This window comes from Narcine bancroftii, chromosome 11 (genome assembly GCF_036971445.1).
Source record: "Narcine bancroftii isolate sNarBan1 chromosome 11, sNarBan1.hap1, whole genome shotgun sequence".
In the NCBI taxonomy this organism is placed as follows: Eukaryota; Metazoa; Chordata; class Chondrichthyes; order Torpediniformes; family Narcinidae; genus Narcine; species Narcine bancroftii.
In genome coordinates, this window is record NC_091479.1 from 96,147,225 (window position 1) to 96,175,138 (window position 27,914).

The 27,914-nt window shown below is 41.9% G+C and overlaps 1 protein-coding gene across 6 annotated transcripts in view; it reads right to left on the bottom strand.

The window, feature by feature from the left end:
• scaf11 (SR-related CTD-associated factor 11) overlaps positions 1 to 27,914 on the bottom strand; it is a 63,529-nt gene that overhangs the window by 10,317 nt on the left and 25,298 nt on the right. For 5 of the 6 annotated variants that reach the window (XM_069904138.1, XM_069904134.1, XM_069904140.1 and 2 more), the window contains 9 exons: positions 21,017 to 21,183; positions 20,572 to 20,649; positions 20,289 to 20,371; positions 19,574 to 19,626; positions 19,161 to 19,264; positions 17,051 to 17,154; positions 15,831 to 15,950; positions 10,784 to 10,899; positions 881 to 4,162 (listed from right to left, as the gene is read on the bottom strand). In XM_069904138.1, the coding sequence (XP_069760239.1) occupies positions 881 to 4,162; positions 10,784 to 10,899; positions 15,831 to 15,950; positions 17,051 to 17,154; positions 19,161 to 19,264; positions 19,574 to 19,626; positions 20,289 to 20,371; positions 20,572 to 20,649; positions 21,017 to 21,183 (4,107 nt within the window). The remainder of the gene's footprint in view (positions 1 to 880; positions 4,163 to 10,783; positions 10,900 to 15,830; positions 15,951 to 17,050; positions 17,155 to 19,160; positions 19,265 to 19,573; positions 19,627 to 20,288; positions 20,372 to 20,571; positions 20,650 to 21,016; positions 21,184 to 27,914) is intronic. The other variant, XM_069904139.1, reaches the window with a different exon arrangement.

A 27,914-nucleotide genomic window follows, 5' to 3' on the forward strand; every position in this document is an offset into this window, starting at 1 on the left:
AGACATTTGCTGGACTGATACACATTTTATGTTCTAACTCAGCACCATTCGAAGCACTGCGTGTTTGTGATGTCTTTACTATGGCATTTAAATTCAAGTTGTTGTTTGCTTGCTGTATATCTATCATCCCATCAATCTGGGCATCTTTTGAATTAGACCCCAACCCTTCGAGGGAAGGATAAATGTTCTAATGTCCTATCAGTTAATTCTTTATATTAATTCCCTTTAAACATCTGAAATCCAATCACAGAATTATCATGGCACGTATGGCCATTTGGCTCATCTAACCTATGTTTGTCCCAGGCACGACAAATCCACTGTCCCAAAGCCAACGCAGGTTTGACTTTGCAAGAAAATCTCCTGCTCCTATGTGCAACTGCTTCCCTGTATCGCTGGCTTATCACCCCCTCAGCCCCTTGAATGTTATAGAGTTCGTCCAGGTGCAGCTATTTACAGACTAAGTTCAGGAGCTGGAGCTGGATAAACTCCGGGTCATTCAGGGGGATCTGATGGGGTGATAAGACAGGAGCTACAGGGAGGAAATCACACCTATGAGGCAGGTGGCTTTCAGGAGAGGGAAAGGGAAGAGGCGATCAGTGCAGAGTAGCCCTGTGTTTTTTTTCCTCCTTCAATATCACGTATCATTTTGGATACTGCTCAGTCGGGGTGGGGGGGGGGGGGGGTATGGGTGGGTGGCGAGAACGACGACCTACCATGGAAAAGCCACATGAGGCCCGTTCTGTGGTTTAGAATGGTTGGATAGAGAGAATGATAGTGACAGGGGATTCACTGTTAGGGGAGTAAATGGAAGGTTATGTGGAAAAGATCAAGACTCTCATGTTTTTATAAAAAGGAAGTAAGTGCAAAAAAAAACACAAACCTTGCTCCGATGAAGGCTGGTATTGTTCTTCCTCTGAGCCCTGCCAGCTTGACCGCGTGCCTGAAGCCTGCCTTCCCCTATTTGCATAATAATTTTGGACATCAGCGGGAAGAGTTTTTCTCGCATTCCAACTCGAGAAAGAAGACCATCCAGAACGGTCATGGACGTCAGAAGATGGATTTGATTCACCTTTCCATCTGTTCGGCTGATGGTCACTATACCTGCGGGGTCCGGTGCCCTGGTATTTCCCGGAATTATTCTGCTCGCCGGAGAAATTTGACCTTCGGTTTTGCCACGGAATTTCACTTTGGTCACCACGAAATGGTCCTCCTCGAAAACGTCCACGACCACGCTTCCAGCCAGAGAAAAAGTTCCGATTAGTCCACGAATCGTCTCTTTCATATCTATTTTCTTCCCACTTGGCATCATTCCTGTATTCATTTTCTCTCAAACGAACATCAGGCGGTGGCTGCATTTGTTCCATTACCCAGTCAGGGTTTCTGTCATCATTATATTCATTTGTGTCCACAGCTGATTGCTCATTTGGATATCTATTCATTTGCTGAAATTCTCTATTCCTATTATCTTTTCTGAATCGATCAAATCCCCGTGGTCTATCCCAATCATTCATTCTGTATCTATCCTTTCCTCGAGCATTTCTCCAGCTGTCATCCGTATTTCCATCTCTTCCGCCTGGAGAAAAAGCAGGCTTTTCCTCTTTGTCTCCAGAATGGTATCTTTTTCTGGATCTAGACCTCGATCTAGAACGCTGCCTTCCTTTTCTTCCTCTGTCTGTTTCCAATTCCCTCTTCCCACCTTCACTTGGAGGCTCTTCCTTGCCCCTCTCTTTACTTGGTGACCTGGATCTCTTCCTGCAAGATGGAGATGTTTGGATGTTTCGGTCAGCATCATCACCAAATGAACGAATTCGCTCATGCACAGGTCGGTCCAAGTGACTATGATGGTCTTTTCCCCATGACCTGGATCTGGAGCTCCTCTGTGATGGTGACCTGGACCTTCCCCGTGTTCTGGATCTTCCCCGCGACTTGGACCTAGACCTGCCTCGCGACCTGGACCTTGCCCTCGACTTGGAGCGGGATCTTCCCCTTGATCTGGATCTACCCTGTGATTTGGGGCCAGAGCTTCCTTCAGGTGTGGGCATGGACTTTTCTTCATCTACGGGCATGGTTTTACCCTGTGACTTTGATCTAGATCTCCTGGGTTCACGTTTTCTTTCCCTTTCAGGAGACCAAGTTGTAGATGCTGCGTGAAACCTTGATTTGCGACGTGGAACGTCTTTTTCTTTCTGTTCTGATTTTTTCTCAAGTTCAATTTCAGGAGGTCCTTCCTTATTGATATTTTCAATAGAGACAGCTAGTTGCAATTGCTCTTGACTTTGACTTGATCCAAAGGATAAAGCAGAATTTACTTCATTTTCTTTTGATTTATTTTGAGATTCAAGTTCAGTTTCAGGCATTGGGTGGTCAGGCGAATCACATTCCATAGCCACTACCTCATTATTATCTGTATTAAAGTCCTCAGGTCCACTACTGTTGATCTTATCAGTAAATAACTCAGTTTTAGCCTTTTCACCTTCACATCTCTCTGTGGTAAGTGTAGTATGGCTCAACGGATCTGAAGAGGTTTCCATTCTCGGGCATTCAGCCTCTGTAGCTTTTCCAGGATTTTCATCAGTTGACTGCTGACCAAAACCACTCAGAGGATCAGATGCCGGATTATGATTACTTAAATCTCCATCCAGACCTGTCTCTATTTGAGGCCCAACATTGCTGACGCCTATTTCAGACTTTAAGCTGACATTCTCCACGACCCCCTGACCGTTTTCAATTGACATCTGCTGACAAATACCAATTTTGCAAACAGGCCCAGGTTCCAATTCATTTGTAGCTTTCGTCGAACCCATGGCACAATGCTCCAGTTCTGGATTCTCTGGAGCGATTTCGTGCGCCGGATTATCATCTTCCATGCATGCTCCAGGCGGTTCAGCATTCTGTTGGCTAATGATACTTCTACAATCAGATTCCTTCTCAGCACATAAAATTTCTAGAGTTCCCGCATTTTTAGGCTGTTCAGGTTTAATATTCTCCAAAGCTATTTCATGTCCCAGGTCGCTGCTAGATGTGATCTTTCCAGGAATTCCAAGGGATAACTCTGTATCAATAGCTCTTTTATAGTCAGGTGTAGGCTCTTCCTCTCCTGGATCACCCTTAGTCTCTGCACATTCAGCGGTGTTAGGATCCTCAGCATCAGTGCCATCCAAGGCCATTTTCCTTTTGGAGAGGGTGCTATCAGCATGTATTCCTGCACTCTCAGTAGTTGATCGCTCTTCATTAACACCCACACATGCAGGTATCTGTTCCGACCTTTTCATGTTCTCTGTAAATTCTGCCTCTTTATATTCTTCAGAATATTGATCTTGCGCCTCAATTTTTACCGTGTCACAATCTTCATTTGATGGAATTTCAGAGTACCTTGTGGGACCAATATCTTTATCACAATTAGGCACACTGCCATAGGGCACATCTGCATTGAGAGAATACATTTCATCTTTCAAATGACACTGTTCCACTTTAACAATTTCTTTTTTACTCTGTCCTGCTTCTGAGTTTCCTGAGTTAAATTCCGTAAAACTTTCGACATCAGTAGATGGTGGAACATTGAAATGGCCTGAGTCTTCACTGTTAACTGGGTTTGTACTCTCTGCAAGAATGTTCCCTTTTTCAATGATTTCTTCCTCTTTATCCTTTTCTATTGAAGTAATGGTTTCACTACAGCCGTTAGCTGATAAATGGCTTGGATTAGATTTATCCAAATTTGTTACTTTCTTTTCATTGGAGACAGGTGTAGAAGTTTGAGGTTCAGTTTCACTGACAAAAGGGCTATCATTTGGGTCAGAACTACTGGATTCAGATTTCTTGAAGGAACTACGGGTAACTCTGGTTTTCTTCTTATCAGAGGGAATTTTACTTTGCTCATTCTCCAATTTCCTCTTGGCCTTTTGCTTTCCACCCTTCTTCGGCGGAGATTGTGCACATTCCAGAGATGCTTTTGAAACGGATGTATCTGAGCTCGACTGAGGCCTCTGAGATGAGCTGGCAGATTTGTCCAAATTTTCTGCTTTGCTGATGCGCATTGATCTTCTTCTGCCTTGTGGAGTTTCAGAATTGCCTGCATTAGTACTACCTGATGTGCCAGACTTATTCTTTTTCTCTCCACCTCCTCTGGTGCCTGCAAGTGCACACTTCTGGCCAGGAAAATTAACTGGATAAATAGAATAACATGTCATCGACAATGGTCTGCTGATAAACATATTGCAAAACATTACTATCAATTAACTAAAAGATATTTTAATCAAAGAGCGTATGCTGTATATTTCTCATTTTTGAAGATAACATTTTCAATTAGTTTTATGAATAGTTTCCTGATGTACTCTTCCTTTATTGTCATCGTCCAAAGGCAGCTTCAAATAACTAGGGTGCAGGCAAATACAGTTAATGCAGCATGGCACTGAATGCTAAGAGATAAACATTTCAATGTAAACCTTATATAAACCATAATAAAGATCTCTATCAGCATCAGTTCCTGAAGATTTTAAACAATGGCAGAATGATATTCTAACCACACAAATGGAAACACAGGGAATTTATCAAATATTTAACTCGGAAAACATATTTGACCAATAGGAAACAGTATAAATTTAAACTAGGTAAAAGAGCCCACATCTTAAATTTTCCATCAATTTAATAATTGTTCTAGAACAATTAATAATGAGCAATGTTTACTTATTCACTTTTTCCATTTGGTTCAGAACAAGATTGCCTCACATATTTCTTTTAAACTGCCCCTCTGCCTGTGCCCACCTTAAACTGCCTTCTAGTGTTTGAAATTTCCTCCCTGGGGGAAAAAGAAGGGCTATATCCTATCTCTTCCTCATAAATGTATTTACTCCTTTTAAGTGCTCTTCCTACCCCCCCCCCCCCCCACCTCCCCCCACATATCTGTGCCAGCATGATGTCCATATTAAACTAAAACTCGGCTGCTTGCACTAGATGGATATCCCTCCATCCCTTCATATTCGTGTTTCCATTTAAAAATCTCTTAAATCCAACTATTGTAAACACAGAGTGGGTCCTGTATCAGGTATGTCAAATGGAAGCCCAAAATGTTCAAGAGAAGGACTGGGAACACATGGTGCCAATTTATAGAGAATCAGTATCCTGGCCTCAGTGTGTTCTTCAATCACCTTTGGTAGTACACCTCATCAATGAAGGTGAAATCTTGCAGTGCTATCTTACTCACCTATGTAATCAAATAATGCATGGAAAACATTTTTGTTAAACTAGAAGATGAGATATGGTTTCGTAATTAATGCAAGTCGGGTCCTTTTACCCTTGGGGTTAATGAAAAAACATACCTGTCTTGGGTGATGGAAGAAACTTCTACTAATTTTGTATGTAATAAAACATTCTCATGATACCCAGGCCACTGCACAAATACAATTTATATAAGTGTATTTAAGTAGCATCAGGATCTCTATCACTTTCAGGAAACCTGCCTCCAGATTTAAAATTTTAACTGGGTGAAGATCTCCCATTACTCCAGTAGGATACGGTTACTACTGAACTTGTCATATTGCTTCAACTGTTCCATCTGATGAGTAGCAATATATTCACCGTGCAGTTTTAAAGTATCAGACCAATTGTTATACAACTAAAATCATAATTGTAATCTTCAAGATAATTTCCAAGCTTAAAAAATAAACCAGTGATTTTCAAATTTTTTCTTTCCACTTACATACCACCTTGAGTAATCCCTATGCCATAGGTGCTCTGGCGGCCCCAGTCCGGGCACAGGGAGAGCAGCGGCGGCCCCGGCCCCGGTCCGGGCGAAGGGTAGACGGCGGCGGCCCCGATACGGGCAGGAGCAAGGGGGAGGCGGCGGCCCCAGTCCGGGCACAGGGAGAGCAGCGGCGGCCCCGGCCCCGGTCCGGGCGAAGGGTAGACGGCGGCGGCCCCGATACGGGCAGGAGCAAGGGGGAGAAGGCGGCCCCAGCCTCGGTCGAGTGAGGCAGACGGAGGCCCCGGTCCGGACAGGGAGTGGGAGGCGGCGGCCCCAGTCCGGGCACAGGGAGAGCAGCAGCGGCCCCGGCCCCGGTCCGGGCGAAGGGTAGACGGCGGCGGCCCCGATACGGGCAGGAGCAAGGGGGAGGCGGCGGCCCCAGTCCGGGCACAGGGAGAGCAGCGGCGGCCCCGGTCCGGGCGAAGGGTAGACGGCGGCGGCCCCGATCCGGGCAGGAGCAAGGGGGAGACGGCGGCCCCAGTCCGGGCACAGGGAGAGCAGCAGCGGCCCCGGCCCCGGTCCGGGCGAAGGGTAGACGGCGGCGGCCCCGATACGGGCAGGAGCAAGGGGGAGACGGCGGCCCCGGCCTCGGTCGAGTGAGGCAGACGGAGGCCCCGGTCCGGGCAGTATGGACCGACCTAGGAGGGGAGGCAGGCCCCTCCAGCCCGGGTAAGAAACCTGCATAGGAGAAGGCCACTCCGATATAAAACCTACGACCCAAGGACCTCGCTGCCACGTCCCAGCTTGCTTGGCCACGGCACACGAACCATGGGTGTAAAGGGTGGGGCCAGTACTGCGCGCACTGCACTCCACCTAAAAGCTCCTTTGCGCAGGCCCGAGGACAGGTCCACGTCCTCCCCCTCCACGTCCTCCCCCTCCACGTCCTCCCCCTCCACGTCCTCCCCCTCCACGTCCTCCCCCTCCACGTCCTCCCCCTCCACGTCCTCCCCCTCCACGTCCTCCCCCTCCACGTCCTCCCCCTCAAAAGATGCTCACAAACTCAAGCTAGCATGCTGGAACATCAGAACCATGCTAGATAAGACTGACAGCCATCGACCTGAACGTCGGTCTGCCCTCATTGCACATGAACTCCTCAGACTTGACATCGACATAGCCGCTCTCAGTGAAGTCCGCCTGGCAGATGTAGGCAGCTTCCAAGAACGCGGCGCGGGCTACACACTCTACTGGTCTGGCAAGCCTTCGGATGAACGACGCCTATCTGGTGTAGGCTTCATGGTCAAGAGCTTCATTGCCTCCAAACTCGAAAACCTTCCGACAGGCCTCTCGGACCGAATCATGTCCATGCGACTCCCACTTCAAAACAAGCGTCACATCACCCTCATCAGTGTCTATGCTCCAACCCTCCAGGCGGAACCAGCAGAAAAGAACAAGTTCTACACCGACCTGCGCAACCTCATCCAACGTACCCCTACAGCCGACAAGGTTGTCATCCTGGGCGACTTCAACGCTCGTGTCGGCAAAGACTCAGAAACCTGGCCAGGAATCCTGGGCAAGCATGGCGTCGGCAAGTGCAACGACAATGGGCGCCTCCTGTTGGAGCTCTGCGCAGAACAGCGGCTTGTCATTACAAACACCCTTTTTCAGCAGAGGGACAGCCTTAAGACCACCTGGATGCATCCCCGATCCAAACACTGGCACCTCCTGGACTACATCCTGGTGCGAGAAAGTGACAAACAAGATGTGCTCCACACCAGGGTCATGCCTAGCGCGGAATGCCACACTGACCACCGGCTGGTTCGCTGCAAGCTCAACCTTCACTTCAAGCCAAAGCCCAGGAACAATAAAGCCCCCAGAAAGAGGTTCAATGTTGGAAAACTGCAGTCAGACGAAGCGAGAGGAAACTTCCAGGCAAACCTCAAAGCAAAGCTCGACGTTGCAACCCGCCTCACGGACCCGTCCCCTGAAACCCTCTGGGATCAGTTGAAGACTACCATACTGCAATCCACTGAAGAGGTACTGGGCTTCTCCTCCAGGAAAAACAAGGACTGGTTTGACGAAAACAGCCAGGAAATCCAGGAGCTGCTGGCAAAGAAGCGAGCTGCCCACCAGGCTCACCTTACAAAGCCGTCCTGTCCAGAGAAGAAACAAGCCTTCCGTCGCGCATGCAGCCATCTTCAGCGCAAACTCCGGGAGATCCAAAATGAGTGGTGGACTAGCCTCGCCAAACGAACACAGCTCAGCGCGGACATTGGCGACTTCAGGGGTTTCTACGAGGCTCTAAAGGCTGTGTACGGCCCCTCACCCCAAGTCCAAAGCCCGCTGCGCAGCTCAGACGGCAAAGTCCTCCTCAGCGACAAGATCTCCATCCTCAACCGATGGTCAGAACACTTCCAATCTCTTTTCAGTACCAACCGCTCAGTCCAAGATTCCGCCCTGCTCCAGCTCCCTCAACAGCCCCTAAGGCTAGAGCTGGATGAGGTTCCCACCCTGGATGAGACATATAAGGCAATCGAACAACTGAAAAGTGGCAAAGCAGCAGGTATGGATGGAATCCCCCCAGAAGTCTGGAAGGCTGGCGGCAAAACTCTGCATGCCAAACTGCATGAGTTTTTCAAGCTTTGTTGGGACCAAGGTAAACTGCCTCAGGATCTTCGTGATGCCACCATCATCACCCTGTACAAAAACAAAGGCGAGAAATCAGACTGCTCAAACTACAGGGGAATCACGTTGCTCTCCATTGCAGGCAAAATCTTCGCTAGGATTCTACTAAATAGAATAATACCTAGTGTCGCTGAGAATATTCTCCCAGAATCACAGTGCGGCTTTCGCGCTAACAGAGGAACCACTGACATGGTCTTTGCCCTCAGACAGCTCCAAGAAAAGTGTAGAGAACAAAACAAAGGACTCTACATCACCTTTGTTGACCTCACCAAAGCCTTCGACACCGTGAGCAGGAAAGGGCTTTGGCAAATACTAGAGCGCATCGGATGTCCCCCAAAGTTCCTCAACATGATTATCCAACTGCACGAAAACCAACAAGGTCGGGTCAGATACAGCAATGAGCTCTCTGAACCCTTCTCCATTAACAATGGCGTGAAGCAAGGCTGTGTTCTCGCACCAACCCTCTTTTCAATCTTCTTCAGCATGATGCTGAACCAAGCCATGAAAGACCCCAACAATGAAGACGCTGTTTACATCCGGTACCGCACGGATGGCAGTCTCTTCAATCTGAGGCGCCTGCAAGCTCACACCAAGACACAAGAGAAACTTGTCCGTGAACTACTCTTTGCAGATGATGCCGCTTTAGTTGCCCATTCAGAGCCAGCTCTTCAGCGCTTGACGTCCTGCTTTGCGGAAACTGCCAAAATGTTTGGCCTGGAAGTCAGCCTGAAGAAAACTGAGGTCCTCCATCAGCCAGCTCCCCACCATGACTACCAGCCCCCCCACATCTCCATCGGGCACACAAAACTCAAAACGGTCAACCAGTTTACCTATCTCGGCTGCACCATTTCATCAGATGCAAGGATCGACAATGAGATAGACAACAGACTCGCCAAGGCAAATAGCGCCTTTGGAAGACTACACAAAAGAGTCTGGAAAAACAACCAACTGAAAAACCTCACAAAGATAAGCGTATACAGAGCCGTTGTCATACCCACACTCCTGTTCGGCTCCGAATCATGGGTCCTCTACCGGCACCACCTACGGCTCCTAGAACGCTTCCACCAGCGTTGTCTCCGCTCCATCCTCAACATCCATTGGAGCGCTCACACCCCTAACGTCGAGGTACTCGAGATGGCAGAGGTCGACAGCATCGAGTCCACGCTGCTGAAGATCCAGCTGCGCTGGATGGGTCACGTCTCCAGAATGGAGGACCATCGCCTTCCCAAGATCGTATTATATGGCGAGCTCTCCACTGGCCACCGTGACAGAGGTGCACCAAAGAAAAGGTACAAGGACTGCCTAAAGAAATCTCTTGGTGCCTGCCACATTGACCACCGCCAGTGGGCTGATAACGCCTCAAACCGTGCATCTTGGCGCCTCACAGTTTGGCGGGCAGCAGCCTCCTTTGAAGAAGACCGCAGAGCCCACCTCACTGACAAAAGGCAAAGGAGGAAAAACCCAACACCCAACCCCAACCAACCAATTTTCCCTTGCAACCGCTGCAATCGTGTCTGCCTTCCCGCATCGGACTGGTCAGCCACAAACGAGCCTGCAGCTGACGTGGACTTTTTACCCCCTCCATAAATCTTCGTCCGCGAAGCCAAGCCAAAGAAGAAAGAGGTGCTCTGTGATTAGTAAGGGATTGCTTAAGGTGGTATGTGGGTGGAAAGAAAAAGTTTGAAAAACACTGTTTTAATCGTACCTAATTGACTCACTATGTGCATGGTTTCCTAACTCCAAAGGAAATGGGCCACTGACAATTTTTTTCAAGCAAAATATTTCAGTAACAATTGGGTTCTTAACCTTCCCTTCCCACTCACATTACCACCTTAAGTAATCCCTTACTAATCACAGAGCACCTATGACATAGGAATTACTCAAGGAAGCATGTAAGTGGAAAGAAAAAAGTTAAAAATCACTAATTTTGACATACAGCACATAATAGACCCATGGGGCCATACTGCTCAATTACACCCAATTAACCTGCAACCCCAATATATTTTTTGAAGGTTGGGAGGAAACCAGGGCACCCAGAGGAAATGCATGTAGAGACGGGGAAACCTTGCAGAGTGCTGGGTTCAAACCCTAGTTGCTGGTGATGTAGCTACTCTAACCATGCGCCCTTTCTTTTTCTACTGTAACAAAGAGATTTTCCAAATTGATGTTAATAAGGAGCAATGGAAATGAAACATTAATTTAAAAAAAATGAGAATAAAACAGCCAATAGAATTTGAAGCAAAATAATTGGTTAAAGAACAAAAAAAAGAGAAAATGAATTTCAAATAGTTGCTAACATTCCTCAGAACTTTGGGTGTACAAATAAGAATCAAAAGTGCTGAACTGTGCAAACCATAAAGGTTTTAAAATCAGGAAGTACCTAGATGAAAGCTGTCTTTGAGTTGGAAATAATTATCTCACCAGAACACCCCAACCCAAATGGGTTTGATGGAAAAGCAGTTCCTGACATCACTTCGCGCAGAGATAAAGCAGTTGATGTCTCATCATATCCAACAGAAGTTAAGTTTATTTCGTCCCTGCAAAAGAAAAAAAAAATCTCAAAACATTCTGCTTTCTTGTTCTACACTAAGTATACAAAAAGGTGTAGTGCATTTTAAATCATTGAGTGACACCCCTCTTACATTAAGAAATGCAAGTTATTTAGTTTTCAAGGCAAATGATCGATTTTTACCTTATTATCTAGCATAGGTAAAGACAAAAAAATCCAGAGTGTTAAAAGTTGTGTTAAACAAACAAAATTTCCAGGACAGCTGGGCATTACACATTGTCATTTTCAGGAAGTATATAATATGTATTATTCAAGGGTTTTAGCTCAAATGAAACCAAAGTTAAATAACAATTTGATGATTAGCCAGATAATTAACTGAATCAAATGTTTTATTGATATTAATTAATAGAAAATTGGTTGGGAAGACAACAATAATGTCCACTGGTAATATGGTCAAGAGAAGCACAACACAGGTGAGGCAGGAGGTGGATTGATACCAAAATATTCTGACAATTATGTTTTATCTGATTCCAGCAATTCTGCAATCAATAAGCAAAGTCATTGTATTTAGCTAACAATATTGGTTTTTAAAATAATGTTGCCACAATACCATAAGAAATAGTTACAGGCCCATCAAGCCTACAGTGTCACTCAATGAGGTCATGGCTGATCTAATGACAGCTCACATTTGCCAACATTGTACTCCATCTGCCAGACCCTTGTCCACTCACTCACCAATTTATATCTTTTGCACAACTTGCTTTTCCACTCAATTTAGTTTCATTTAGCAAACTTAGATACACTACACTAGTGATTCTCAACCTTTTCCTTTCCACTCACATACTACTTTATTAATCCCGATGCTATTGGCGTTCTGTGATTAGTAAGGGATTGCTTAAGGTGGTATGTGAGTGGAAAGGAAAAGGTTGAGAACCACTGGGGTAGACTCAATTGTTACTGAAATATTTTGCTTGACAAAAATTGTCATTGGTCCATTTCCTTTGGAGTTATGAAACCGTGCACATAACGAGTCAATTGGGGACGATTAAAACAGTGGTTTACAAACATTTCCTTTCCACCCACATACCACTTTAAGCAACCCCTTACTAATCACAGAGCGCCTATGGCATAGGGAATACTTGTGAGTGGAAAGAAAAAGGTTGAGAACCACTGCACTACACTCTGAACAGTTGTGGGCCCAGCACTGACCCCTGTGGCACACCACTCACCTCCTATTGCCAACCAGAAAAACATCCCTGTACCCAACTTTCTGCTTTCTATTGGTTAATCAATTCTTTATCCATGCTAATATATCATCCCCAACTCGATGCTTTCTTACCTTCTGTTTAAGTCTTTTATGTGGCACCTTATCGAACACCTTCTAGAAATCCAGGTAAACAACATCCATCTGCTCACCTTTATCCACCGCGCTCATTATATCTTCAAAGAGCCCAAGTAAATTGATCAAACAGGACCTGCCCTTTGCTGAATCCAATGCTGTGCTTTCCTGATGGATCCATATCACTCCAGATGCCTTGCTATTTCTTCTTTTAAATGATAGCTCCAGGCATTTTACAGTGGAACCCCGATTTAACACAAACATCCAGTGGACCCCCATTTTATCCCTCTTTCCGGAATTGAAATTGTTTTCAGATGAAAATGGAACGCGCCATTAGAAGACGAAAATCTTTTACAGTGAAAGATGAGTTTCACGCACTTGACGTGGTTAAGAATCAAAGTCAAACACTACCTTGGCATATCTGAATCAACAGTTCGTGGCTGGAAATCTCAGGAAGTTAGGCGCGTCGCTTTGGAAAGTTGAGGAAGAGGTGGGACTAAAGGCCAAATGCATGAAGACAGTCAAAGATGTCAGCCTCAATGACTCCCTGTATGAGTGGTTCGTTCAAGCACGCTCAGAAGGCCTTCCAATTTCTAGGCATATTCTCAGAGCTCAAGCTGAGAAGTTTGACCAGCTGATCAATGGAGAAACCTCACAGTTCAAAGCTAGCAATGGATGCTGTGATAGATTATGTTATATTTTATATTGTATATAGATATGTTTTATAGGAGATAAACTGTGGTAGGTTTTTTAGTCTAAGTCACATACAAACACTTCAAACAGATCTCATTTAAAATGATCAAGACAGGCAGTTCAGGCTCCGAGCGTGAAGTGCCAGTTGATGAAGTAGACAAAGACGATATGGTCAAACAATAATCATGGCTTTTATTAGCAGAAACTCATGGTACAATAATGAAAGACAATAGATGCATATACAGTTATATCAGTAGAGATAATGCACAGCCAATGCTAGTACAGCAAGGCTTGCCAGAGAGGAGACAGGCAGCTTGGCAGACATTCACCACAGAGTGTCTTTGCACAAACTATGAAGAATGCCTAGAAGGACTTCACAAGTAGGTCTTAATTGGACATGGAGTAATGAATTATTGTTTTGGAAAGCAACAGATGAATGAACTCAGAAGATTAGGTTTGGATCCACAGTCTATCTGAGTGCAGTTGGCTGTTCTAAGAGGGTCATATGGTTTTCTCTGAGAGAGGGAGAGGGAGAGAGAGAGAGAGGGAGAGAGAGAGAGAGAGAGAAAAAATTTAGTTCTACTGTTCAGCAGCAGCAGCTGGGACTGGAACAGGACAAGCTGGCAAGCTTGTGGAAAAAAAACATTTTGAAGACAGGTTGCGAATTCTTAGTTCAGCCTGGTCAAAGCCTTTGTGGTCCATACAAAAGGAGAGGACTGGCTACATAATGTTTCACTTAAGGAAATAAGGGAAACCAAAAGGAACTCTGTGGTGACCTGAAAGAAAGAGGTCATCATCTGGAAAACCCTGATAGGGCAGGTTTTTTTAAGCAAAACACTGAAGTGGCTGTTCAGAAGGAATCAGTTGTGGGTGTCCAATGAGCAACAAATCTCTCTCTGAAAACCGACAAGAACCTTCCTGAGCGGTAACCATTTACCTGTCAAGCATCAAAGCCTGGTGAAATTCATAAATGTTAAATTCTGAGCACAGTAAGAATTGCCTGATACCAATGAACTTGGAGGAGTGAGAAATGAAATTGGACTATGAATCAAAGAACTTTTCTGAACTTATACACAACACATACATACACGCTTAGAATTAGAAGGGGGTTAAGTTAATAGTAATAAGTTAAAGTTTGATCCTGTTTTCATGTTTAAAGATAATTAAAAGTAACTTTTGTTTAAGTAACCATTTGTCTTGGTGAATTTCTATTGCTGCTGGGTTTTGGGGACCTCTGGACTCATAACAATGGCTAGACCAGTTTAAATACCATCACGGAATTTCTCAAGTCTTAGTGTCTGGAGAAATTCTTTCAGCTGCCAGTGCCGCCGCCAGCGAATACCCGGCAGAAATAAAAACTCTCTTCGAAGAAAGTGGCTATGTCAAAGAACAAGTGTACAATTGTGACGAAACAGGATTCTGCTACAAGATGATCCCAGATCACATGCTGTCTAGCAAAGATGACACCCATCGACATGAGGGGTTCAAATAACGCCAAGATTGTGCGACATTGTTGTTTTGTGTTATCAAGACTGGAACACACAAGTTAAAACCACTCATGATTGGCAAATCTCTCTTGCCCCACTGTTTCTACCACGAGAACTTGAAATCATTATCGTTTGAGTAGCAGCAATACTTGGATGACCAGATTCATCTTTGACTATTGGTTTTACATAACTTTTGTCCCTGCTGTCCGTGCTCATTTGTGTAAGCAAAAGCTAGAACCTAAAGCTTATCTTTTGCTTGACAACTATCTCGCCCACCTGCCAACCTATTAAGCTGTGATGGAAAGATCTGAGTTTCTTACCTCCCAAAGAACACTACATCTAAAATCCAGCCCCTAGATCAGCAGATCGTCTCCGTGTTCAAGCAGAATTACAGGTGTGAATTAATTTGTAAAACTGTAGACGAATCAACAACGCTGGAAGACTATCTGAAAAGCATGAACGTTAAAGAAGCTTTCCACTTAGGTGGGAAGGGTTTGGAGCAGTCAGTTCCTTGTGTAAGGGGAAAAATGCTGGGAGAAGGGTCTGGGTCCAACATTTTCATCACGAAAATCCACCAAAGAAGATGAAGATGAGCAAGAATTCTAGAGCTTCACAGATGAAGAGGGGGGGGGGGGGGGCGGCGGTGAGATGCAGAGGCTGTTTCAAATGAGCCAAGAGGATTTACATAGGAGCATCTGACGGACTCCAAGATCATCCGTAACGTTACCATAGGACTGATTCTTGAACCACAAGAGGATGATAATGAAGAGCCTCCACCTCCACTCCTAAAAATGTCTGAAGCCATTGAGTACCTTGAGGCCAGCCTACGTTGGCTGGGGACCTTGGACATGGACCACATAAAAGTCCTCCAGCTCAGAAACATTTTGAATTTCACTCGCCACCAGCGACCTGCTGCATTCAGGCCACGAACACTCGATTGTTTTTTTTATTAAAAAAGAAATGAAATGATGATTGTAAGAAATAAAAATGAATGCAAATACAATTATTGTACGTGTTTTTTTTTGAAAACGCTGTTTTCGTGACCCCAATTTAGCATGACCCCACTCTTTTTGCGATCAAACCATCGCATTATAACGGAGTTCCACTGTAACCACATTCTTTTTGGAATAGTGGCGTAACATTTGCCATCTTCAAATCAACTGGGACCCACCCAGAGTCCAGAGAATTTTGGTAAATTATCACCAAAGCCTCAATCGTAACTTCTGCCACTCCTTTCAATTCCCTGTGATGCAGTCCATCAGAACCAAGTTATCTGAGTTACTACTTTTGTTATAGGAATTACATCCAGGACCTCATCTCCCATCACATGCCTAACATCTAAAATTGTACTAGAGGACAAAATTATTATCCAAGATATTAGACAACTGCTTCATACATTTTAAAAGATCCAATACATTTAACTAATACCCAAGTTAATACCTCCACATTTCTGTTGTAAGAGCAGTGAAACCATTGCCCCATGGCAATCTAAGTGACTCAGGTCCTCTTCTCTTCTGTCTGATTAGTGGTGTAGTTTCACACACATCAACAAACTCGGTGCTACAAAGAGAGAACATATTGAATAGTTAAGTGTTTTCCCCAAACATTTACAGGAATAGTTGTCAGCATAATTCCCCCACCCCCCCAAAAAATGTCATATTTTATTCCTTAATTAAAGTCTTCCATTTTAGTTCATGCAAGACTATTTGTAAAGCTTAGATATGTAATTCTCATTCTTGTGTTGCAACTCCACTACAACTTACAAGTTTTGGCTTACTTTCCTCTGGGTCGTATTTGCAGCAAACCTTTCAGCTATCTCGTCTCTGATCTCAAATTCCATCCAGAACCTTACCTCATTTCTTCTCCACCCCCCCCCCCCTTACATAATTTCCTTTAATTTCTCCGAAACTGACCACCATCTTTTTGTTCCAGCGTAAAGTATATTTGGATTCCTTATGACATTAAAAAATGGAACATACAAATTCGAGATGAACTCAGTTTCATACAATTTACATACAACTCAACAAACAAGATATTCCTTAATATATAGCAAACTGATACATCTATTGAGCACCATTCTTTTGTCAAATTTACTCTTCTACAATATTTTGCGTGTTTTAGTAAGTTTTGTACACACAGGCAAGTGGTATTCACGAACATTTACATTCAACATCTATACAATTTTACTCTTAATTTTCTCTAGTCTCATTGCTAAAGAGAGCATTTTCAGTCATTACCATCATTACAAAAATGTGTTAAACTATTCCATAACACATTGGATGCATATAATGTTCAAATAACAATGCCTTGAATCCTAACAGGATATTGATCTTTATAGTTTAGCTTGGGAAAGCAACATAATAATTCTCTTGATATTCACTCCCAGAATGCATTTTTCCATAAAGATTTTAAAAAGTTAAAAAGGCACCAGAGTTTAGCACTTCATAATTTTGAAAAAGGCTTTTAAGATACTCCAGGTTCACATTTGTTGCATGGCTGCCGTATTACTGTATAACACAGAGCAAACTTAACAGTGTTGCTCCATTAATGAAAAATAGTTATGCTTCATTAACATAACATAAATTATCCATGGAATTCTCAACAGCTAGGTCATTCTCTTTCAGAAATATTAATGCCTTGGTTTAAGAACTGAGATTTACCAGTTTCCAGCTTGGGAAAGGGACATTTCTGATTTCCCATATTGTGAAGAGAAACTGTTCAGGTCATTCCTCATGCATGGCTGATGACATTTTCTTCTGGTAACCTGTTGAAGTTTAAGAAAATAAAAAATATATTTTATTGCTACATAACAAAATTAAACACACAAATCAGTTTTATTTAATTCTTTCGGGGAAAATATAACAAAGGGGAAGTCTATTCTCAAAAAGGGCACTTTCTCAGCTGTGCATGAAGCAGATGCTTCTAGCTGTTGCTTGAACTACATCTTAAAACACATGCTCTGAAACATCATACATACATACATAGCACAAAAAGTCTGCTGCCAGTGACCAGCATAAACAATCGGAAGCATCCACTTTCTTTAAAAAACGTGGTTAATGGGAAGAAGAAAGGCCAAATTGGTGTTGAACCAGTGAAATGTGTTAGCTTTCTATTGGAAATTGGAGCAAAATAAGATGTCTATATTTCTGGTACCTACTTTTAATTCCCCATAATTATACAATAGATCACACTGGAACTTTCATACATATGAATAGGTACATAAAAAAGTATAAAGGCTTTAAATAAACACATTGCTAGAAAAGTCAGTAAAAATTAAACATGGTTCAAAAATCACAAAAGAAAATAGTGTCAAAATGTTCAAAGGTTAAGCTGTAATTTTCTTCATGGTAGTAATATAACATTTTCAAATTACAATGACATACATGGATCAGTGAAATAGACATGTAGTCGCTAAGCTAGCAGATTGATTTAAAAAAAAACTCAAGTATACTAATCTATTTTAATAAAATATATAATTTACATGTCACCAGACCTACAAAAATATACCTTATATTTTATTATGACAAAGGAGGCCATCTTGTCCCACAGACTGGCCCACAAAGCAATCCCATTCCAACTAAATCTCACTGTAATCTATTTCCCTGCATGTCAATTAACTCCCACCAGATTCTATTGCTCACATTCACATAATAGGACAATTTAGAACGATTAATTAATCTATTAACTTCTTTTGAATGTGGGAGGAAGTAAGAGCAGCCTGGAAACCAGGCAGTCACAGTGAGAATGTGCAAACTCCACACAGGAAGCAGAATTCAGGGTTGAACCCAGGTCACTGAAGCTGTGATGCAGCAGTTCTAATTATGCCACTGATCCTCAAGAGTTGGATGGATTATGTTGTGTTAAATCAAATCACCTTAGAAACAGTTCAAACCCATTTTCTGAGGGCAACATATCAAGAATGAATAAAACATTCTCAGAGATGTTGAGAAGCATTTGAGAATGTGCCCCAGAGTGCTGGACACTATGTTCAATATATTTTTTTTTAATATATATAAAATGCTTCAGAATCAACATTTAATGTTTTTATTTTAAACTCATATATACAGCACAGTAACAGGCCCTCTGGCCCATGAACTTGCACCCACAAATGCACCCATGACCAATTAACCTACTAACCCCTTACATCTTTCGAGAGCGGGAAGAAACCGGAACAACCGGAGGAAACCCACACAAGTCACGGGGAGAATATAGAAACTCCTTATAGTCAATGCCATATTCCAGCTCAGGTCACTGGTGCTCTTACACTGTTTCACTAAACGGTACGTTTTATTGGTGACTCCCCATCACCACTTTCAACTAGTTAATAGACGATTATAAATGTAGTTATCCTGACAAAACATTCAAGAACTGAGAAAAATTAAAGAGAATCCATTGATAGGTTTGCCACAGGAATTCTGTAAACACTTCAAATGTGTATATTGTTGTATCTAGATATTGTGGATTCATAATCTTCCAGCTACAACCATTTACGCTAGTTTATGAAACATCTATTAGGAAATGCTGCAGGTAGACAGGAATATCTAAATACAGAATGCTTCATTTGCTGGCATCTTAATCGGTGGCTTCTGAAAGAACTGAAATGCTAAATTAATCATTGTATATACATAAAAATGTCATGATCTTATTCGCATTACAAGTATCAAACATTTTACAGTGAGCAGCAGAGAGGCAATGTGGGTTCTTCAAAATAATGCTCCACAAAGTATAACAAGTTCTCCAGAATATGCTTTACAGAGCATTTAAACTAACCTTATTTTTAGTCCTCTTGGAACTTCTGCTCCTTTTGTTGCAGGTGATTATTGGTATGCTTGGTATTTTGCAAGATCCAGTCTGTTTCCAGTCATCACAGCGCTCTGTTCAAAAAAAAATCTTTAATGGTGCTGCATATTATCTTGATTTTGATTCACCAATCTGATACTCCCCATCAGAGGGAACAAACATCCCCATTCCAGACCTTCAGTTAGTTACCTGGTCATTGACAGCATTATTCTCATATTTGACAAGCACCGACAGAGCGGAAGATTGTGCAAGACTGAATAATAGTACATGGATGATGAACTTTAAGCATCTAGAAAGAATCTAAAATCTTCCCAGAGAAAGCAAAAATAATCTTTTTTTTCCTTCCATCTTAAACATAAAGATAAAAATAATTTTCAACTTACTTTTACATTTTTCCTTTAAGCAAGTGCATACTCCATCATTCAAAACATGTTCTCTGAAATTTTCAGAAGAAGTAAACAGATAAGTTTGTTTAACACATTTTCCAAAAAAGGCCCATTAGATTAAAATATAGTTGGCTTAGATCACACTGTCAAAAAAATAATGGGGAGTCGTGTTGCATTCGCATTACGTGAAGAGTGAATCAGACTGAAGCATTTCAGGACTATGAATGTAATGTTCAATGTTTCTACCAATAGGAGAGTCTTGAATGAGAAGACAGTTAAAAGACTGGGGTCGTCATTTCATTTCAGAGGGTGCTTCATCACAAGAAATCTGTTCCCCAGAGGATTATGGTGGCTAGATCATGAGGTACTTAAAGAGAAGGTAGAGGCATTGTTGAAAGATTGCAAAATCAAGGGTTTTGTGGAACTGGCACAGAAGAAGAGTGGAGGCTTGCAACCAATCACCCATGATCATATTTATATGGGGGGGGGGGGGGGTACAGGCTTAAAAGGTCTACCAGTGTTTTTACTGTCATCTGTGAGAGTTGGATAGGATTGGCAAAGTGGTGTGTACTACAAGGTAACAAGCCAGCGATTTGAATATTTTCTGGATCCATTAATGAAAATGACTTCAAGTAGATAGAGCATTGTGGACAAAACCAATTACTGCAAAAGATGTATTAGGATGATTTCCAAAGACTCTGCCATTACAAACCTTGTGATTCTGACACAATGCCTTTTACTGTTGCATTCCTTCTGTTCTCTTGAACTTTTCCTAAAGCACTGCTTCACTGGAATCTGAAAAATATGGGATAAGGGAAATTGTATTATATAAAAAAAATGATTTATTTCCTTTTTCATGCACTAACTTTTTAAAAACTAATCCCAGAAATTGCATCTTACTTCAATAATTCTCAACTGAATTATATCTTTACCTATTGCTTTAGCTAATACTATTTTCAATGTTTAACTTATCAAAAATCATATCAATACTATACCTTTGTATTACTCTTTATATTGTCTTGCTTGTAAACAACACTGAATGGCTTTCTATCTATTGGGCAGGAACTGACTTTCTGTAAAACAGTAAATCACATTTGTTTTAACATACACTGAAGTCTTAATGTCATTGCCTTAAAGGTATTCTCTGGGAAATCTATGTTCCTGTCCCTCAAGGTTAAGAACTTAACCAATACAAGCTTAAATTGCAAACCCCTCCAATGCAGAATCAGCATTCAATTAAACTGCTATACTTTAATCCAAATGTGATGAATACATCCATTGCTTGTATTTTCTTCCACAAAATTGCTAAAAACATTTAACTATACTTCTCAACCAGTACAATTATATCACCATGCCTGACTATATATATGTATTATATTTCCTATTTTTCTCCAAATAACAAGATTAAAAAATAATTTAAACACTGTTCAATATGGTTACCTCAGCCCATGTAAGAATGCATCTCAGGCAAAAAATGTGGGAACAGCTGTCAGGAACAGCCACTTCTTGTTCCACAAAGAGGTTCAGGCAGATAGGGCACCAGTCAATTTGATCAGTGGTTGGTACAAACAACATATTATCAGCTTGTTTCTGATCATTTTCTTCACCTGTTAAATAAAATATAAATAGTGGTCAAAAGTGTACAAATTCACATTATTATTTGGGAAATAAACAATTATAGAAGACAAAGAAGTTAAAATTATTTGTGGAACTCTGACCACAAGAATAACAGCTATCATTATAAAACACAATTATTTTAGCCTTGGGTTTCATTATGCATTGATAAAGCAACTTCAAAGGGACAAGTTGAGTCACTATGGACCAAGCAGGAGTGGTGGTTTTGGGGTTGATAAAATAAGAAATGGTACATGCGAAAAAGAAACAAATTTATTCATGAATGACTTTGATCTACACATGAACATCAAATTACTGTGAAGGGTGAATTCCCAGGGTGTGTACGGGATGGTTTACTGGACCAGTATGTGAGGGACCAACTGGAGAGCAGGCCATCCTGGACTCAGTAATATGTCATGAGAAAGGATTCATTAACAACCTTGTTGTCCAGAGCTCTTTGGTATGATGGCATTCTTAAGCGTAATTGAAGGGTAAACAAGACGATCTGCAGATGCAACATACAAAAGTGCTGGAGGAGCTCAGCAAACCACAGAAAGTAAAAGGCAATTAACACTTGGGAACTGAGCCCTTCTTCAGAAGTGTCAGGCAGACACCTGAATAAAATGGCAGCAGTGAACGGGTGTGGGAAGGGGGAGGATGTCGGCTGATAGTTCAGAGGTAATAGGCAAATACAGGATGGAGAGTAAAAGAAAAAGCTGAGAAGTGATGGGGAGAGATAGGGCAGATGGCTAAGAAAGTTACCTCAAATTGATTTTGTGACTTGGGCCCCAAATTTAGATTAAAGAAGCTACAGGAGAATGTTGCCTTCAGTGAGAAATGTAACAAATGGGACTGGGGAGTGGGGGGTTGGGGGTGAAGCATCAATGACAAACATTTAAATACTGCATGAATAACCTCCAATTGTTCACTCCTACTTGACACAATAGGAAGGATGGGAAACGAGGGAAATTAGTGACACTAATATATCCAAAGAGAAAGCATAAATGACATGAGAAATCACCAAAGTGGGTCCTGAGGACTGGGCACAGTTTGAACTGAGCAAAGAAGGACCAACGGTTAATTATGAGGGAGAAATAGAATAAAGGTTTGCAGGAACCTTAAATTGTTATAAAAGCTTCCATAAATATGTGGAAAGATTAAGATTAGTGAAGGAAAAATTTTCCCCTCAAACGTGATGCAAAGTAAAATAATCCCAGGTTCATGGTCTTAAAATTGCAAACTTTAAAAAAGAGGTAATTCCTTAATGTGTGGGAACTATGGCACTCTAGGAAGATGCAATTTCAGACTGTGCGCTGAACAGAACAATTTAAGCTGCTCTCTCATGCAAGCATTCATCATGACAGAACACACCCGACCCCACATGACAATTCATTCACATTGTCAATTTCATGTGAAAAGGAATCTAAGCAACTAGTATTCAGGGTTTCAAACCAGTCTCGCACAGTTCAGAGGATTTAGTACGCTTTCAGTTTTGTGTTGCAGAAGTCAGCCTGAAGAAAACTGAGGTCCTCCATCAGCCAGCTCCCCACCATGACTACCAGCCCCCCCACATCTCCATCGGGCACACAAAACTCAAAACGGTCAACCAGTTTACCTATCTCGGCTGCACCATTTCATCAGATGCAAGGATCGACAATGAGATAGACAACAGACTCGCCAAGGCAAATAGCGCCTTTGGAAGACTACACAAAAGAGTCTGGAAAAACAACCAACTGAAAAACCTCACAAAGATAAGCGTATACAGAGCCGTTGTCATACCCACACTCCTGTTCGGCTCCGAATCATGGGTCCTCTACCGGCACCACCTACGCCTCCTAGAACGCTTCCACCAGCGTTGTCTCCGCTCCATCCTCAACATCCATTGGAGCGCTTTCATCCCTAACGTCGAAGTACTCGAGATGGCAGAGGTCGACAGCATCGAGTCCACGCTGCTGAAGATCCAGCTGCGCTGGATGGGTCACGTCTCCAGAATGGAGGACCATCGCCTTCCCAAGATCGTGTTATATGGCGAGCTCTCCACTGGCCACCGTGACAGAGGTGCACCAAAGAAAAGGTACAAGGACTGACTAAAGAAATCTCTTGGTGCCTGCCACATTGACCACCGCCAGTGGGCTGATAACGCCTCAAACTGTGCATCTTGACGCCTCACAGTTTGGCGGGCAGCAACCTCCTTTGAAGAAGACCGCAGAGCCCACCTCACTGACAAAAGGCAAAGGAGGAAAAACCCAACACCCAACCCACCAATTTTCCCCTGCAACCGCTGCAACCGTGTCTGCCTGTCCCGCATCGGACTTGTCAGCCACAAATGAGCCTGCAGCTGACGTGGACTTTTTACCCCCTCCATAAATCTTCGTCCGCGAAGCCAAGCCAAAGAAAGAAATTAGAATTCAGTTTATAGGCTGTCTCCAGTTATGAAAGCCCGATATATGGTCACTTTTAAAACTGCACAAGCTTCCATAGATTAAATTCAGAAGTTTGAGGTACATATACATTTGTTTCTACCAACATTAGGATTACTTTCCTCGGTAAGCCCACTTTTATTTCATTGAAGTCAGAGTGTGGAAACAGATCCTTCAGCATCACTTGCCCACACTGACCAGAATGTCCCACACTTGAACCAGCTGCCTGCATTTGGCCCATATCCCTCCAAACCAGTCCTGTCTATGTATCTGTCCAATTTTTTCTTAAATATGCAATAGTATCTGCCCCAACCAACTCCTCTGACACTCCATTCCATACACTCCTCACCCTTTGTGCAAGTTACCACTCAAGTTCCTGTTAACTCCCCCACCCCTGCCTCATAAACCTATGTCTTCTGGTTACCAATTCCCCGATAATTTACCCAATTGTTTTTTTCTTATCCGTTTTATGTGCTTTTGATGTCATTCATTTCAATACTGCACGAGCGATACAGGTATTCACTGCTTTTTGAATGTTCACTTTACTCCGCTTCGTTTTTACATAAGACCTACATTGGTACTTGTTTTTGCAAAACCAAACAAGATTTTCGCTTTTATGAAAAAAGACGAGCGAAAAGTCGCAGTCTCTGGAAGGGCTGTCAGTTGCTGCTGCCAGACTCAGGGTGGCAGTAGTGAGCAAAATAAACAATGACATCTTGCAAGAGTTGGCCTCAGTGGCCACCATGCTGTATTTGGCATCAGCATTTTAATAAGATGAGAGCAAACAGGAGGAGGAGGAAGGGTGGACGGAGCTTGGGAGGGAAAGGCCTGGGGTGAAAGGAGTCAGCCTCGGTAAAATTGACTTTTAAAACTCTTTATCAATAGAACCTGTTCATTGCCCAGGAATAGCCTCCACAATGTTTGAAAGATAATCCCAAAGTTGCAAGGAAAATAATCTCAAAAATGTTTCTCTTGTTATGTGCCCAGAGGACTCCAAAACCCAGCAGCAATAAAAATTCACTAAAACGATGGTTACTTAAACAAAAATTGCTTTTAATTTTCTTTAAACTTATTAACAGTATCAATCTTTAACTTATTACTATTAACTGAACTTAACCCCCTTCTAATTCTAAGCGTACGTGTATGTAATGTGTATAAGTTCAAGAAAGTTCTCGGTTTCACTATCCAATCATTCACTTTTCACTTCCCCAAGTTCACCGGTATCAGACAGTTCTCATACTGTGCACAGAATTCAACATTTATAATTTCCACCAGGCTCTGGTGCTTAAAGTTAAATGGTTACTCTTCAGGAAGGTTCTTGTTGGTTTCAGAGAGAAATTTGTTGCTTGTTGGAGGAAATCAGTTTGTGTGCATCCAATCAGTCACGTTAGTGTCTTGCCAAAGAAACTTGCCCTATCAAGGGTTTTCCAAATAATAGCCTCTTCTTCCAGGTCACCACAGAGTTCCTCTTGTTTCCCTTATTTCAGGAGAAACTCTAGCCAGCCATTTCCTCTTGTAAGGACTACAAGGGTTTTGAACAGACTGAATTCAGAACTTACAACCAGTCTTCAAAATGGGGTTTTTCAACAAGCATGCCAGCTTGCCATTTTTCAGCCTCAAATGCTGCTGTACAATTCTCTTCAAAAAAAATCACCTGTTTGTTTTTCCTCTCTCTGCTTGTAAAAACCATACGACTTCTTACAGGGCTCCAAACTCAATCTCTGAAAGATCATATCAGTATCTGAGCCTAGACATGATCGACATTATGTTCCATTTGTACTTCCTAGTGAAGTTCTTTCCAAAGCACTCCATTGTCTCTGCAAAGTCACTGGTGGCATCATGTCTCATTTCAGCAAAGCTCCTGCATTTTAAATGAGATGTCTTTTGTGAAGTATATTCTGTTTGTGAAGTGTAACCTACTAAACCCCCACAATCTCTCTCTTTTAAACACATATTTTACCCATAACTATTCTAACCTATCTTGTAACACTCTATTCTGCCTAATTAAAACATTCAGTTTCATCCATGCACATTTGTAACCAAGACATCAAGTAATTTAACAAATGAACAAGACATTTGTTCTAGACCACTCTTCATACTGGTTAGTTGGATTTTACAAGTCTGTTTCTGTGCAATAATAGATTAGCAGAGCAAGTTCCTAATCACCAATGTGCATCAACTCTACACGCTTTTTTCTTCACTGATTAATATACCAATTTCAATCTTCTATCAATTACATTCTTGAATAGACTTGACAAATATAGCAATGTACACAGGATGATACAGATCAGAAGCATGATTAACAATTCCAAAGCAATGACTGGTTAATTAACAGTTTCTATATTAAGTTTTAAATCAACAGTGCACATCTCATTTACAAAGAGATCAGTATCAAAAGTCATTTCTATCATACTGCAGCTGACTGCTTAATCTTTACAGCTATTAAATGATTTAAGCCAATATATTCTTTCTTTCCAACAGGAAAGACAACACACCTTCATATCTTGTTGAATCTTACAGCACAGTGTATAATCCATGTGCACATAATTCATAGGGCTTATTTTAGTGTTCTGGTTGCTTATATGATTTCTATCTGGAATACATGCAGTCAACTGAAATCTTGCATAATATTCTGAGCAAAAAAGTTTTCAAATGACCTAGTATGAATATTTTATTTTCAACAATTTTAACACATCCAAATTTAATCTCTGAATCATTTGAAGATTTGAAGCATGAGTTGTTAAATATAGTAAAACATTAAGTTCGGCACTTTATTAATTCCATTTTACAAACAAAAAAAATGTATTAATTCTCAGATTTCTAACATGAAGAAATACAAGCAAAATGACAACAAGCAGCTAGTTTTGATACCTTTACATAGCTAATTATTCAAATGAATTTTTCAGATTAAAAGAATGTATGAAAAAAGGTGGTCAAATATTAATTTGGCTGCCAAGTAGGTCCTCGAGCAAGGTAATAAAAGTAATAAATGGATGTACTGACGTACTGTCAGTGAAACTATCACCTGTCAATTTAATAATTAAAACTCACCATTACAACATTTAGAAATTGTCGTGTTATTCACAGATGGCATTCCACAAAAAAATTAAGTCCAATGTGATCTGGTCTTTGAAAATGAAAAAATACGATACACAAATACAGTACAACTCCGATTTTCCAAAATAGTCGGGTCAGGACCTTTGTCGGATAAACATTTTCTTTCGGCTAACTGGTCATTTTTAAAAAAACAGCCCAGTAGCAAAACCAAATCTCTTGTAACAGTGATTAAACAGCAAACAACAGGGAAGGCTTTTTAAGTATTAAAATAATGTTTCCACTCTCTCCAAAATAAATGCTGACTGCTGCCAATCACCGACTTCTGCACCAAGGCCCCGCTCCTGCTCGGGAGCCCCGACATCCCTGCTCCTGCCCAAGAGGCCTCCCTCCTTGATGACGCCAGGACCAAGGGATTCCTCCGACCGCTTGCGGCTGGGAGACAGTGGCGTGCAGTTTGAGAGGGAAAGTTGGAGAGAAAAGTCAATAGGGGAAGATAAAGAAGAAATGGAAAGAGATTGTCCTGAAACAAGGACAATTGTCGTTCTAATTTCATGTCGAGTGATTTTTTTTTCCTCCAAACTGTGAAGTCAGTTCAGCTCCAAAAATTTTTGGATAAATGAGGATTTCCGATTTGTTTCTGATATGCTCATTTATCCTAAATTTAATTTTTTTAGGTTAAATGAGGACTTTGGATAATCAGTTATACTGTATATCAATGCATTTAACCTATTTTAACAAGTTGTGCGTTTTCTTTCATGCATCTAACCATATAAGTCATACACAATAGAAATATGGCTTTCAGTCCATTATGTCCTTGCCAACCATCAAGCATTTGTCTCGACTGATCACATATACCAGCACATAGCCTGGCCAACCAAGGCATGACAATTCAAATGCTCACCCACATATTTTTAAAATGTTGAGAGTTCCTGCCTCTATTACCTTCTTAGGCAGTCTATTCCAGATTATATACATATCAAATTTATCTTCTGTAAAATTATACCACTAATATTTTGTTGATAATGCTCCAGCTCTTTGGGCATTTGATGATAACATTTAGTAGCTGTTTTAAAGTAGATTGCCATACAGATGTACATTTTAAAATTACACCCAAGATTTATAACTATTGCGAATGGCAGCAAAAAGTCACACAGGAAGAAGGGAGTGAGAGCAGAAAAATGGAGACAAAATGTTGAAAATTTAAGTGGGGAGGGGAAAAAACTGGAGTACAAGATGATCTGTGAACA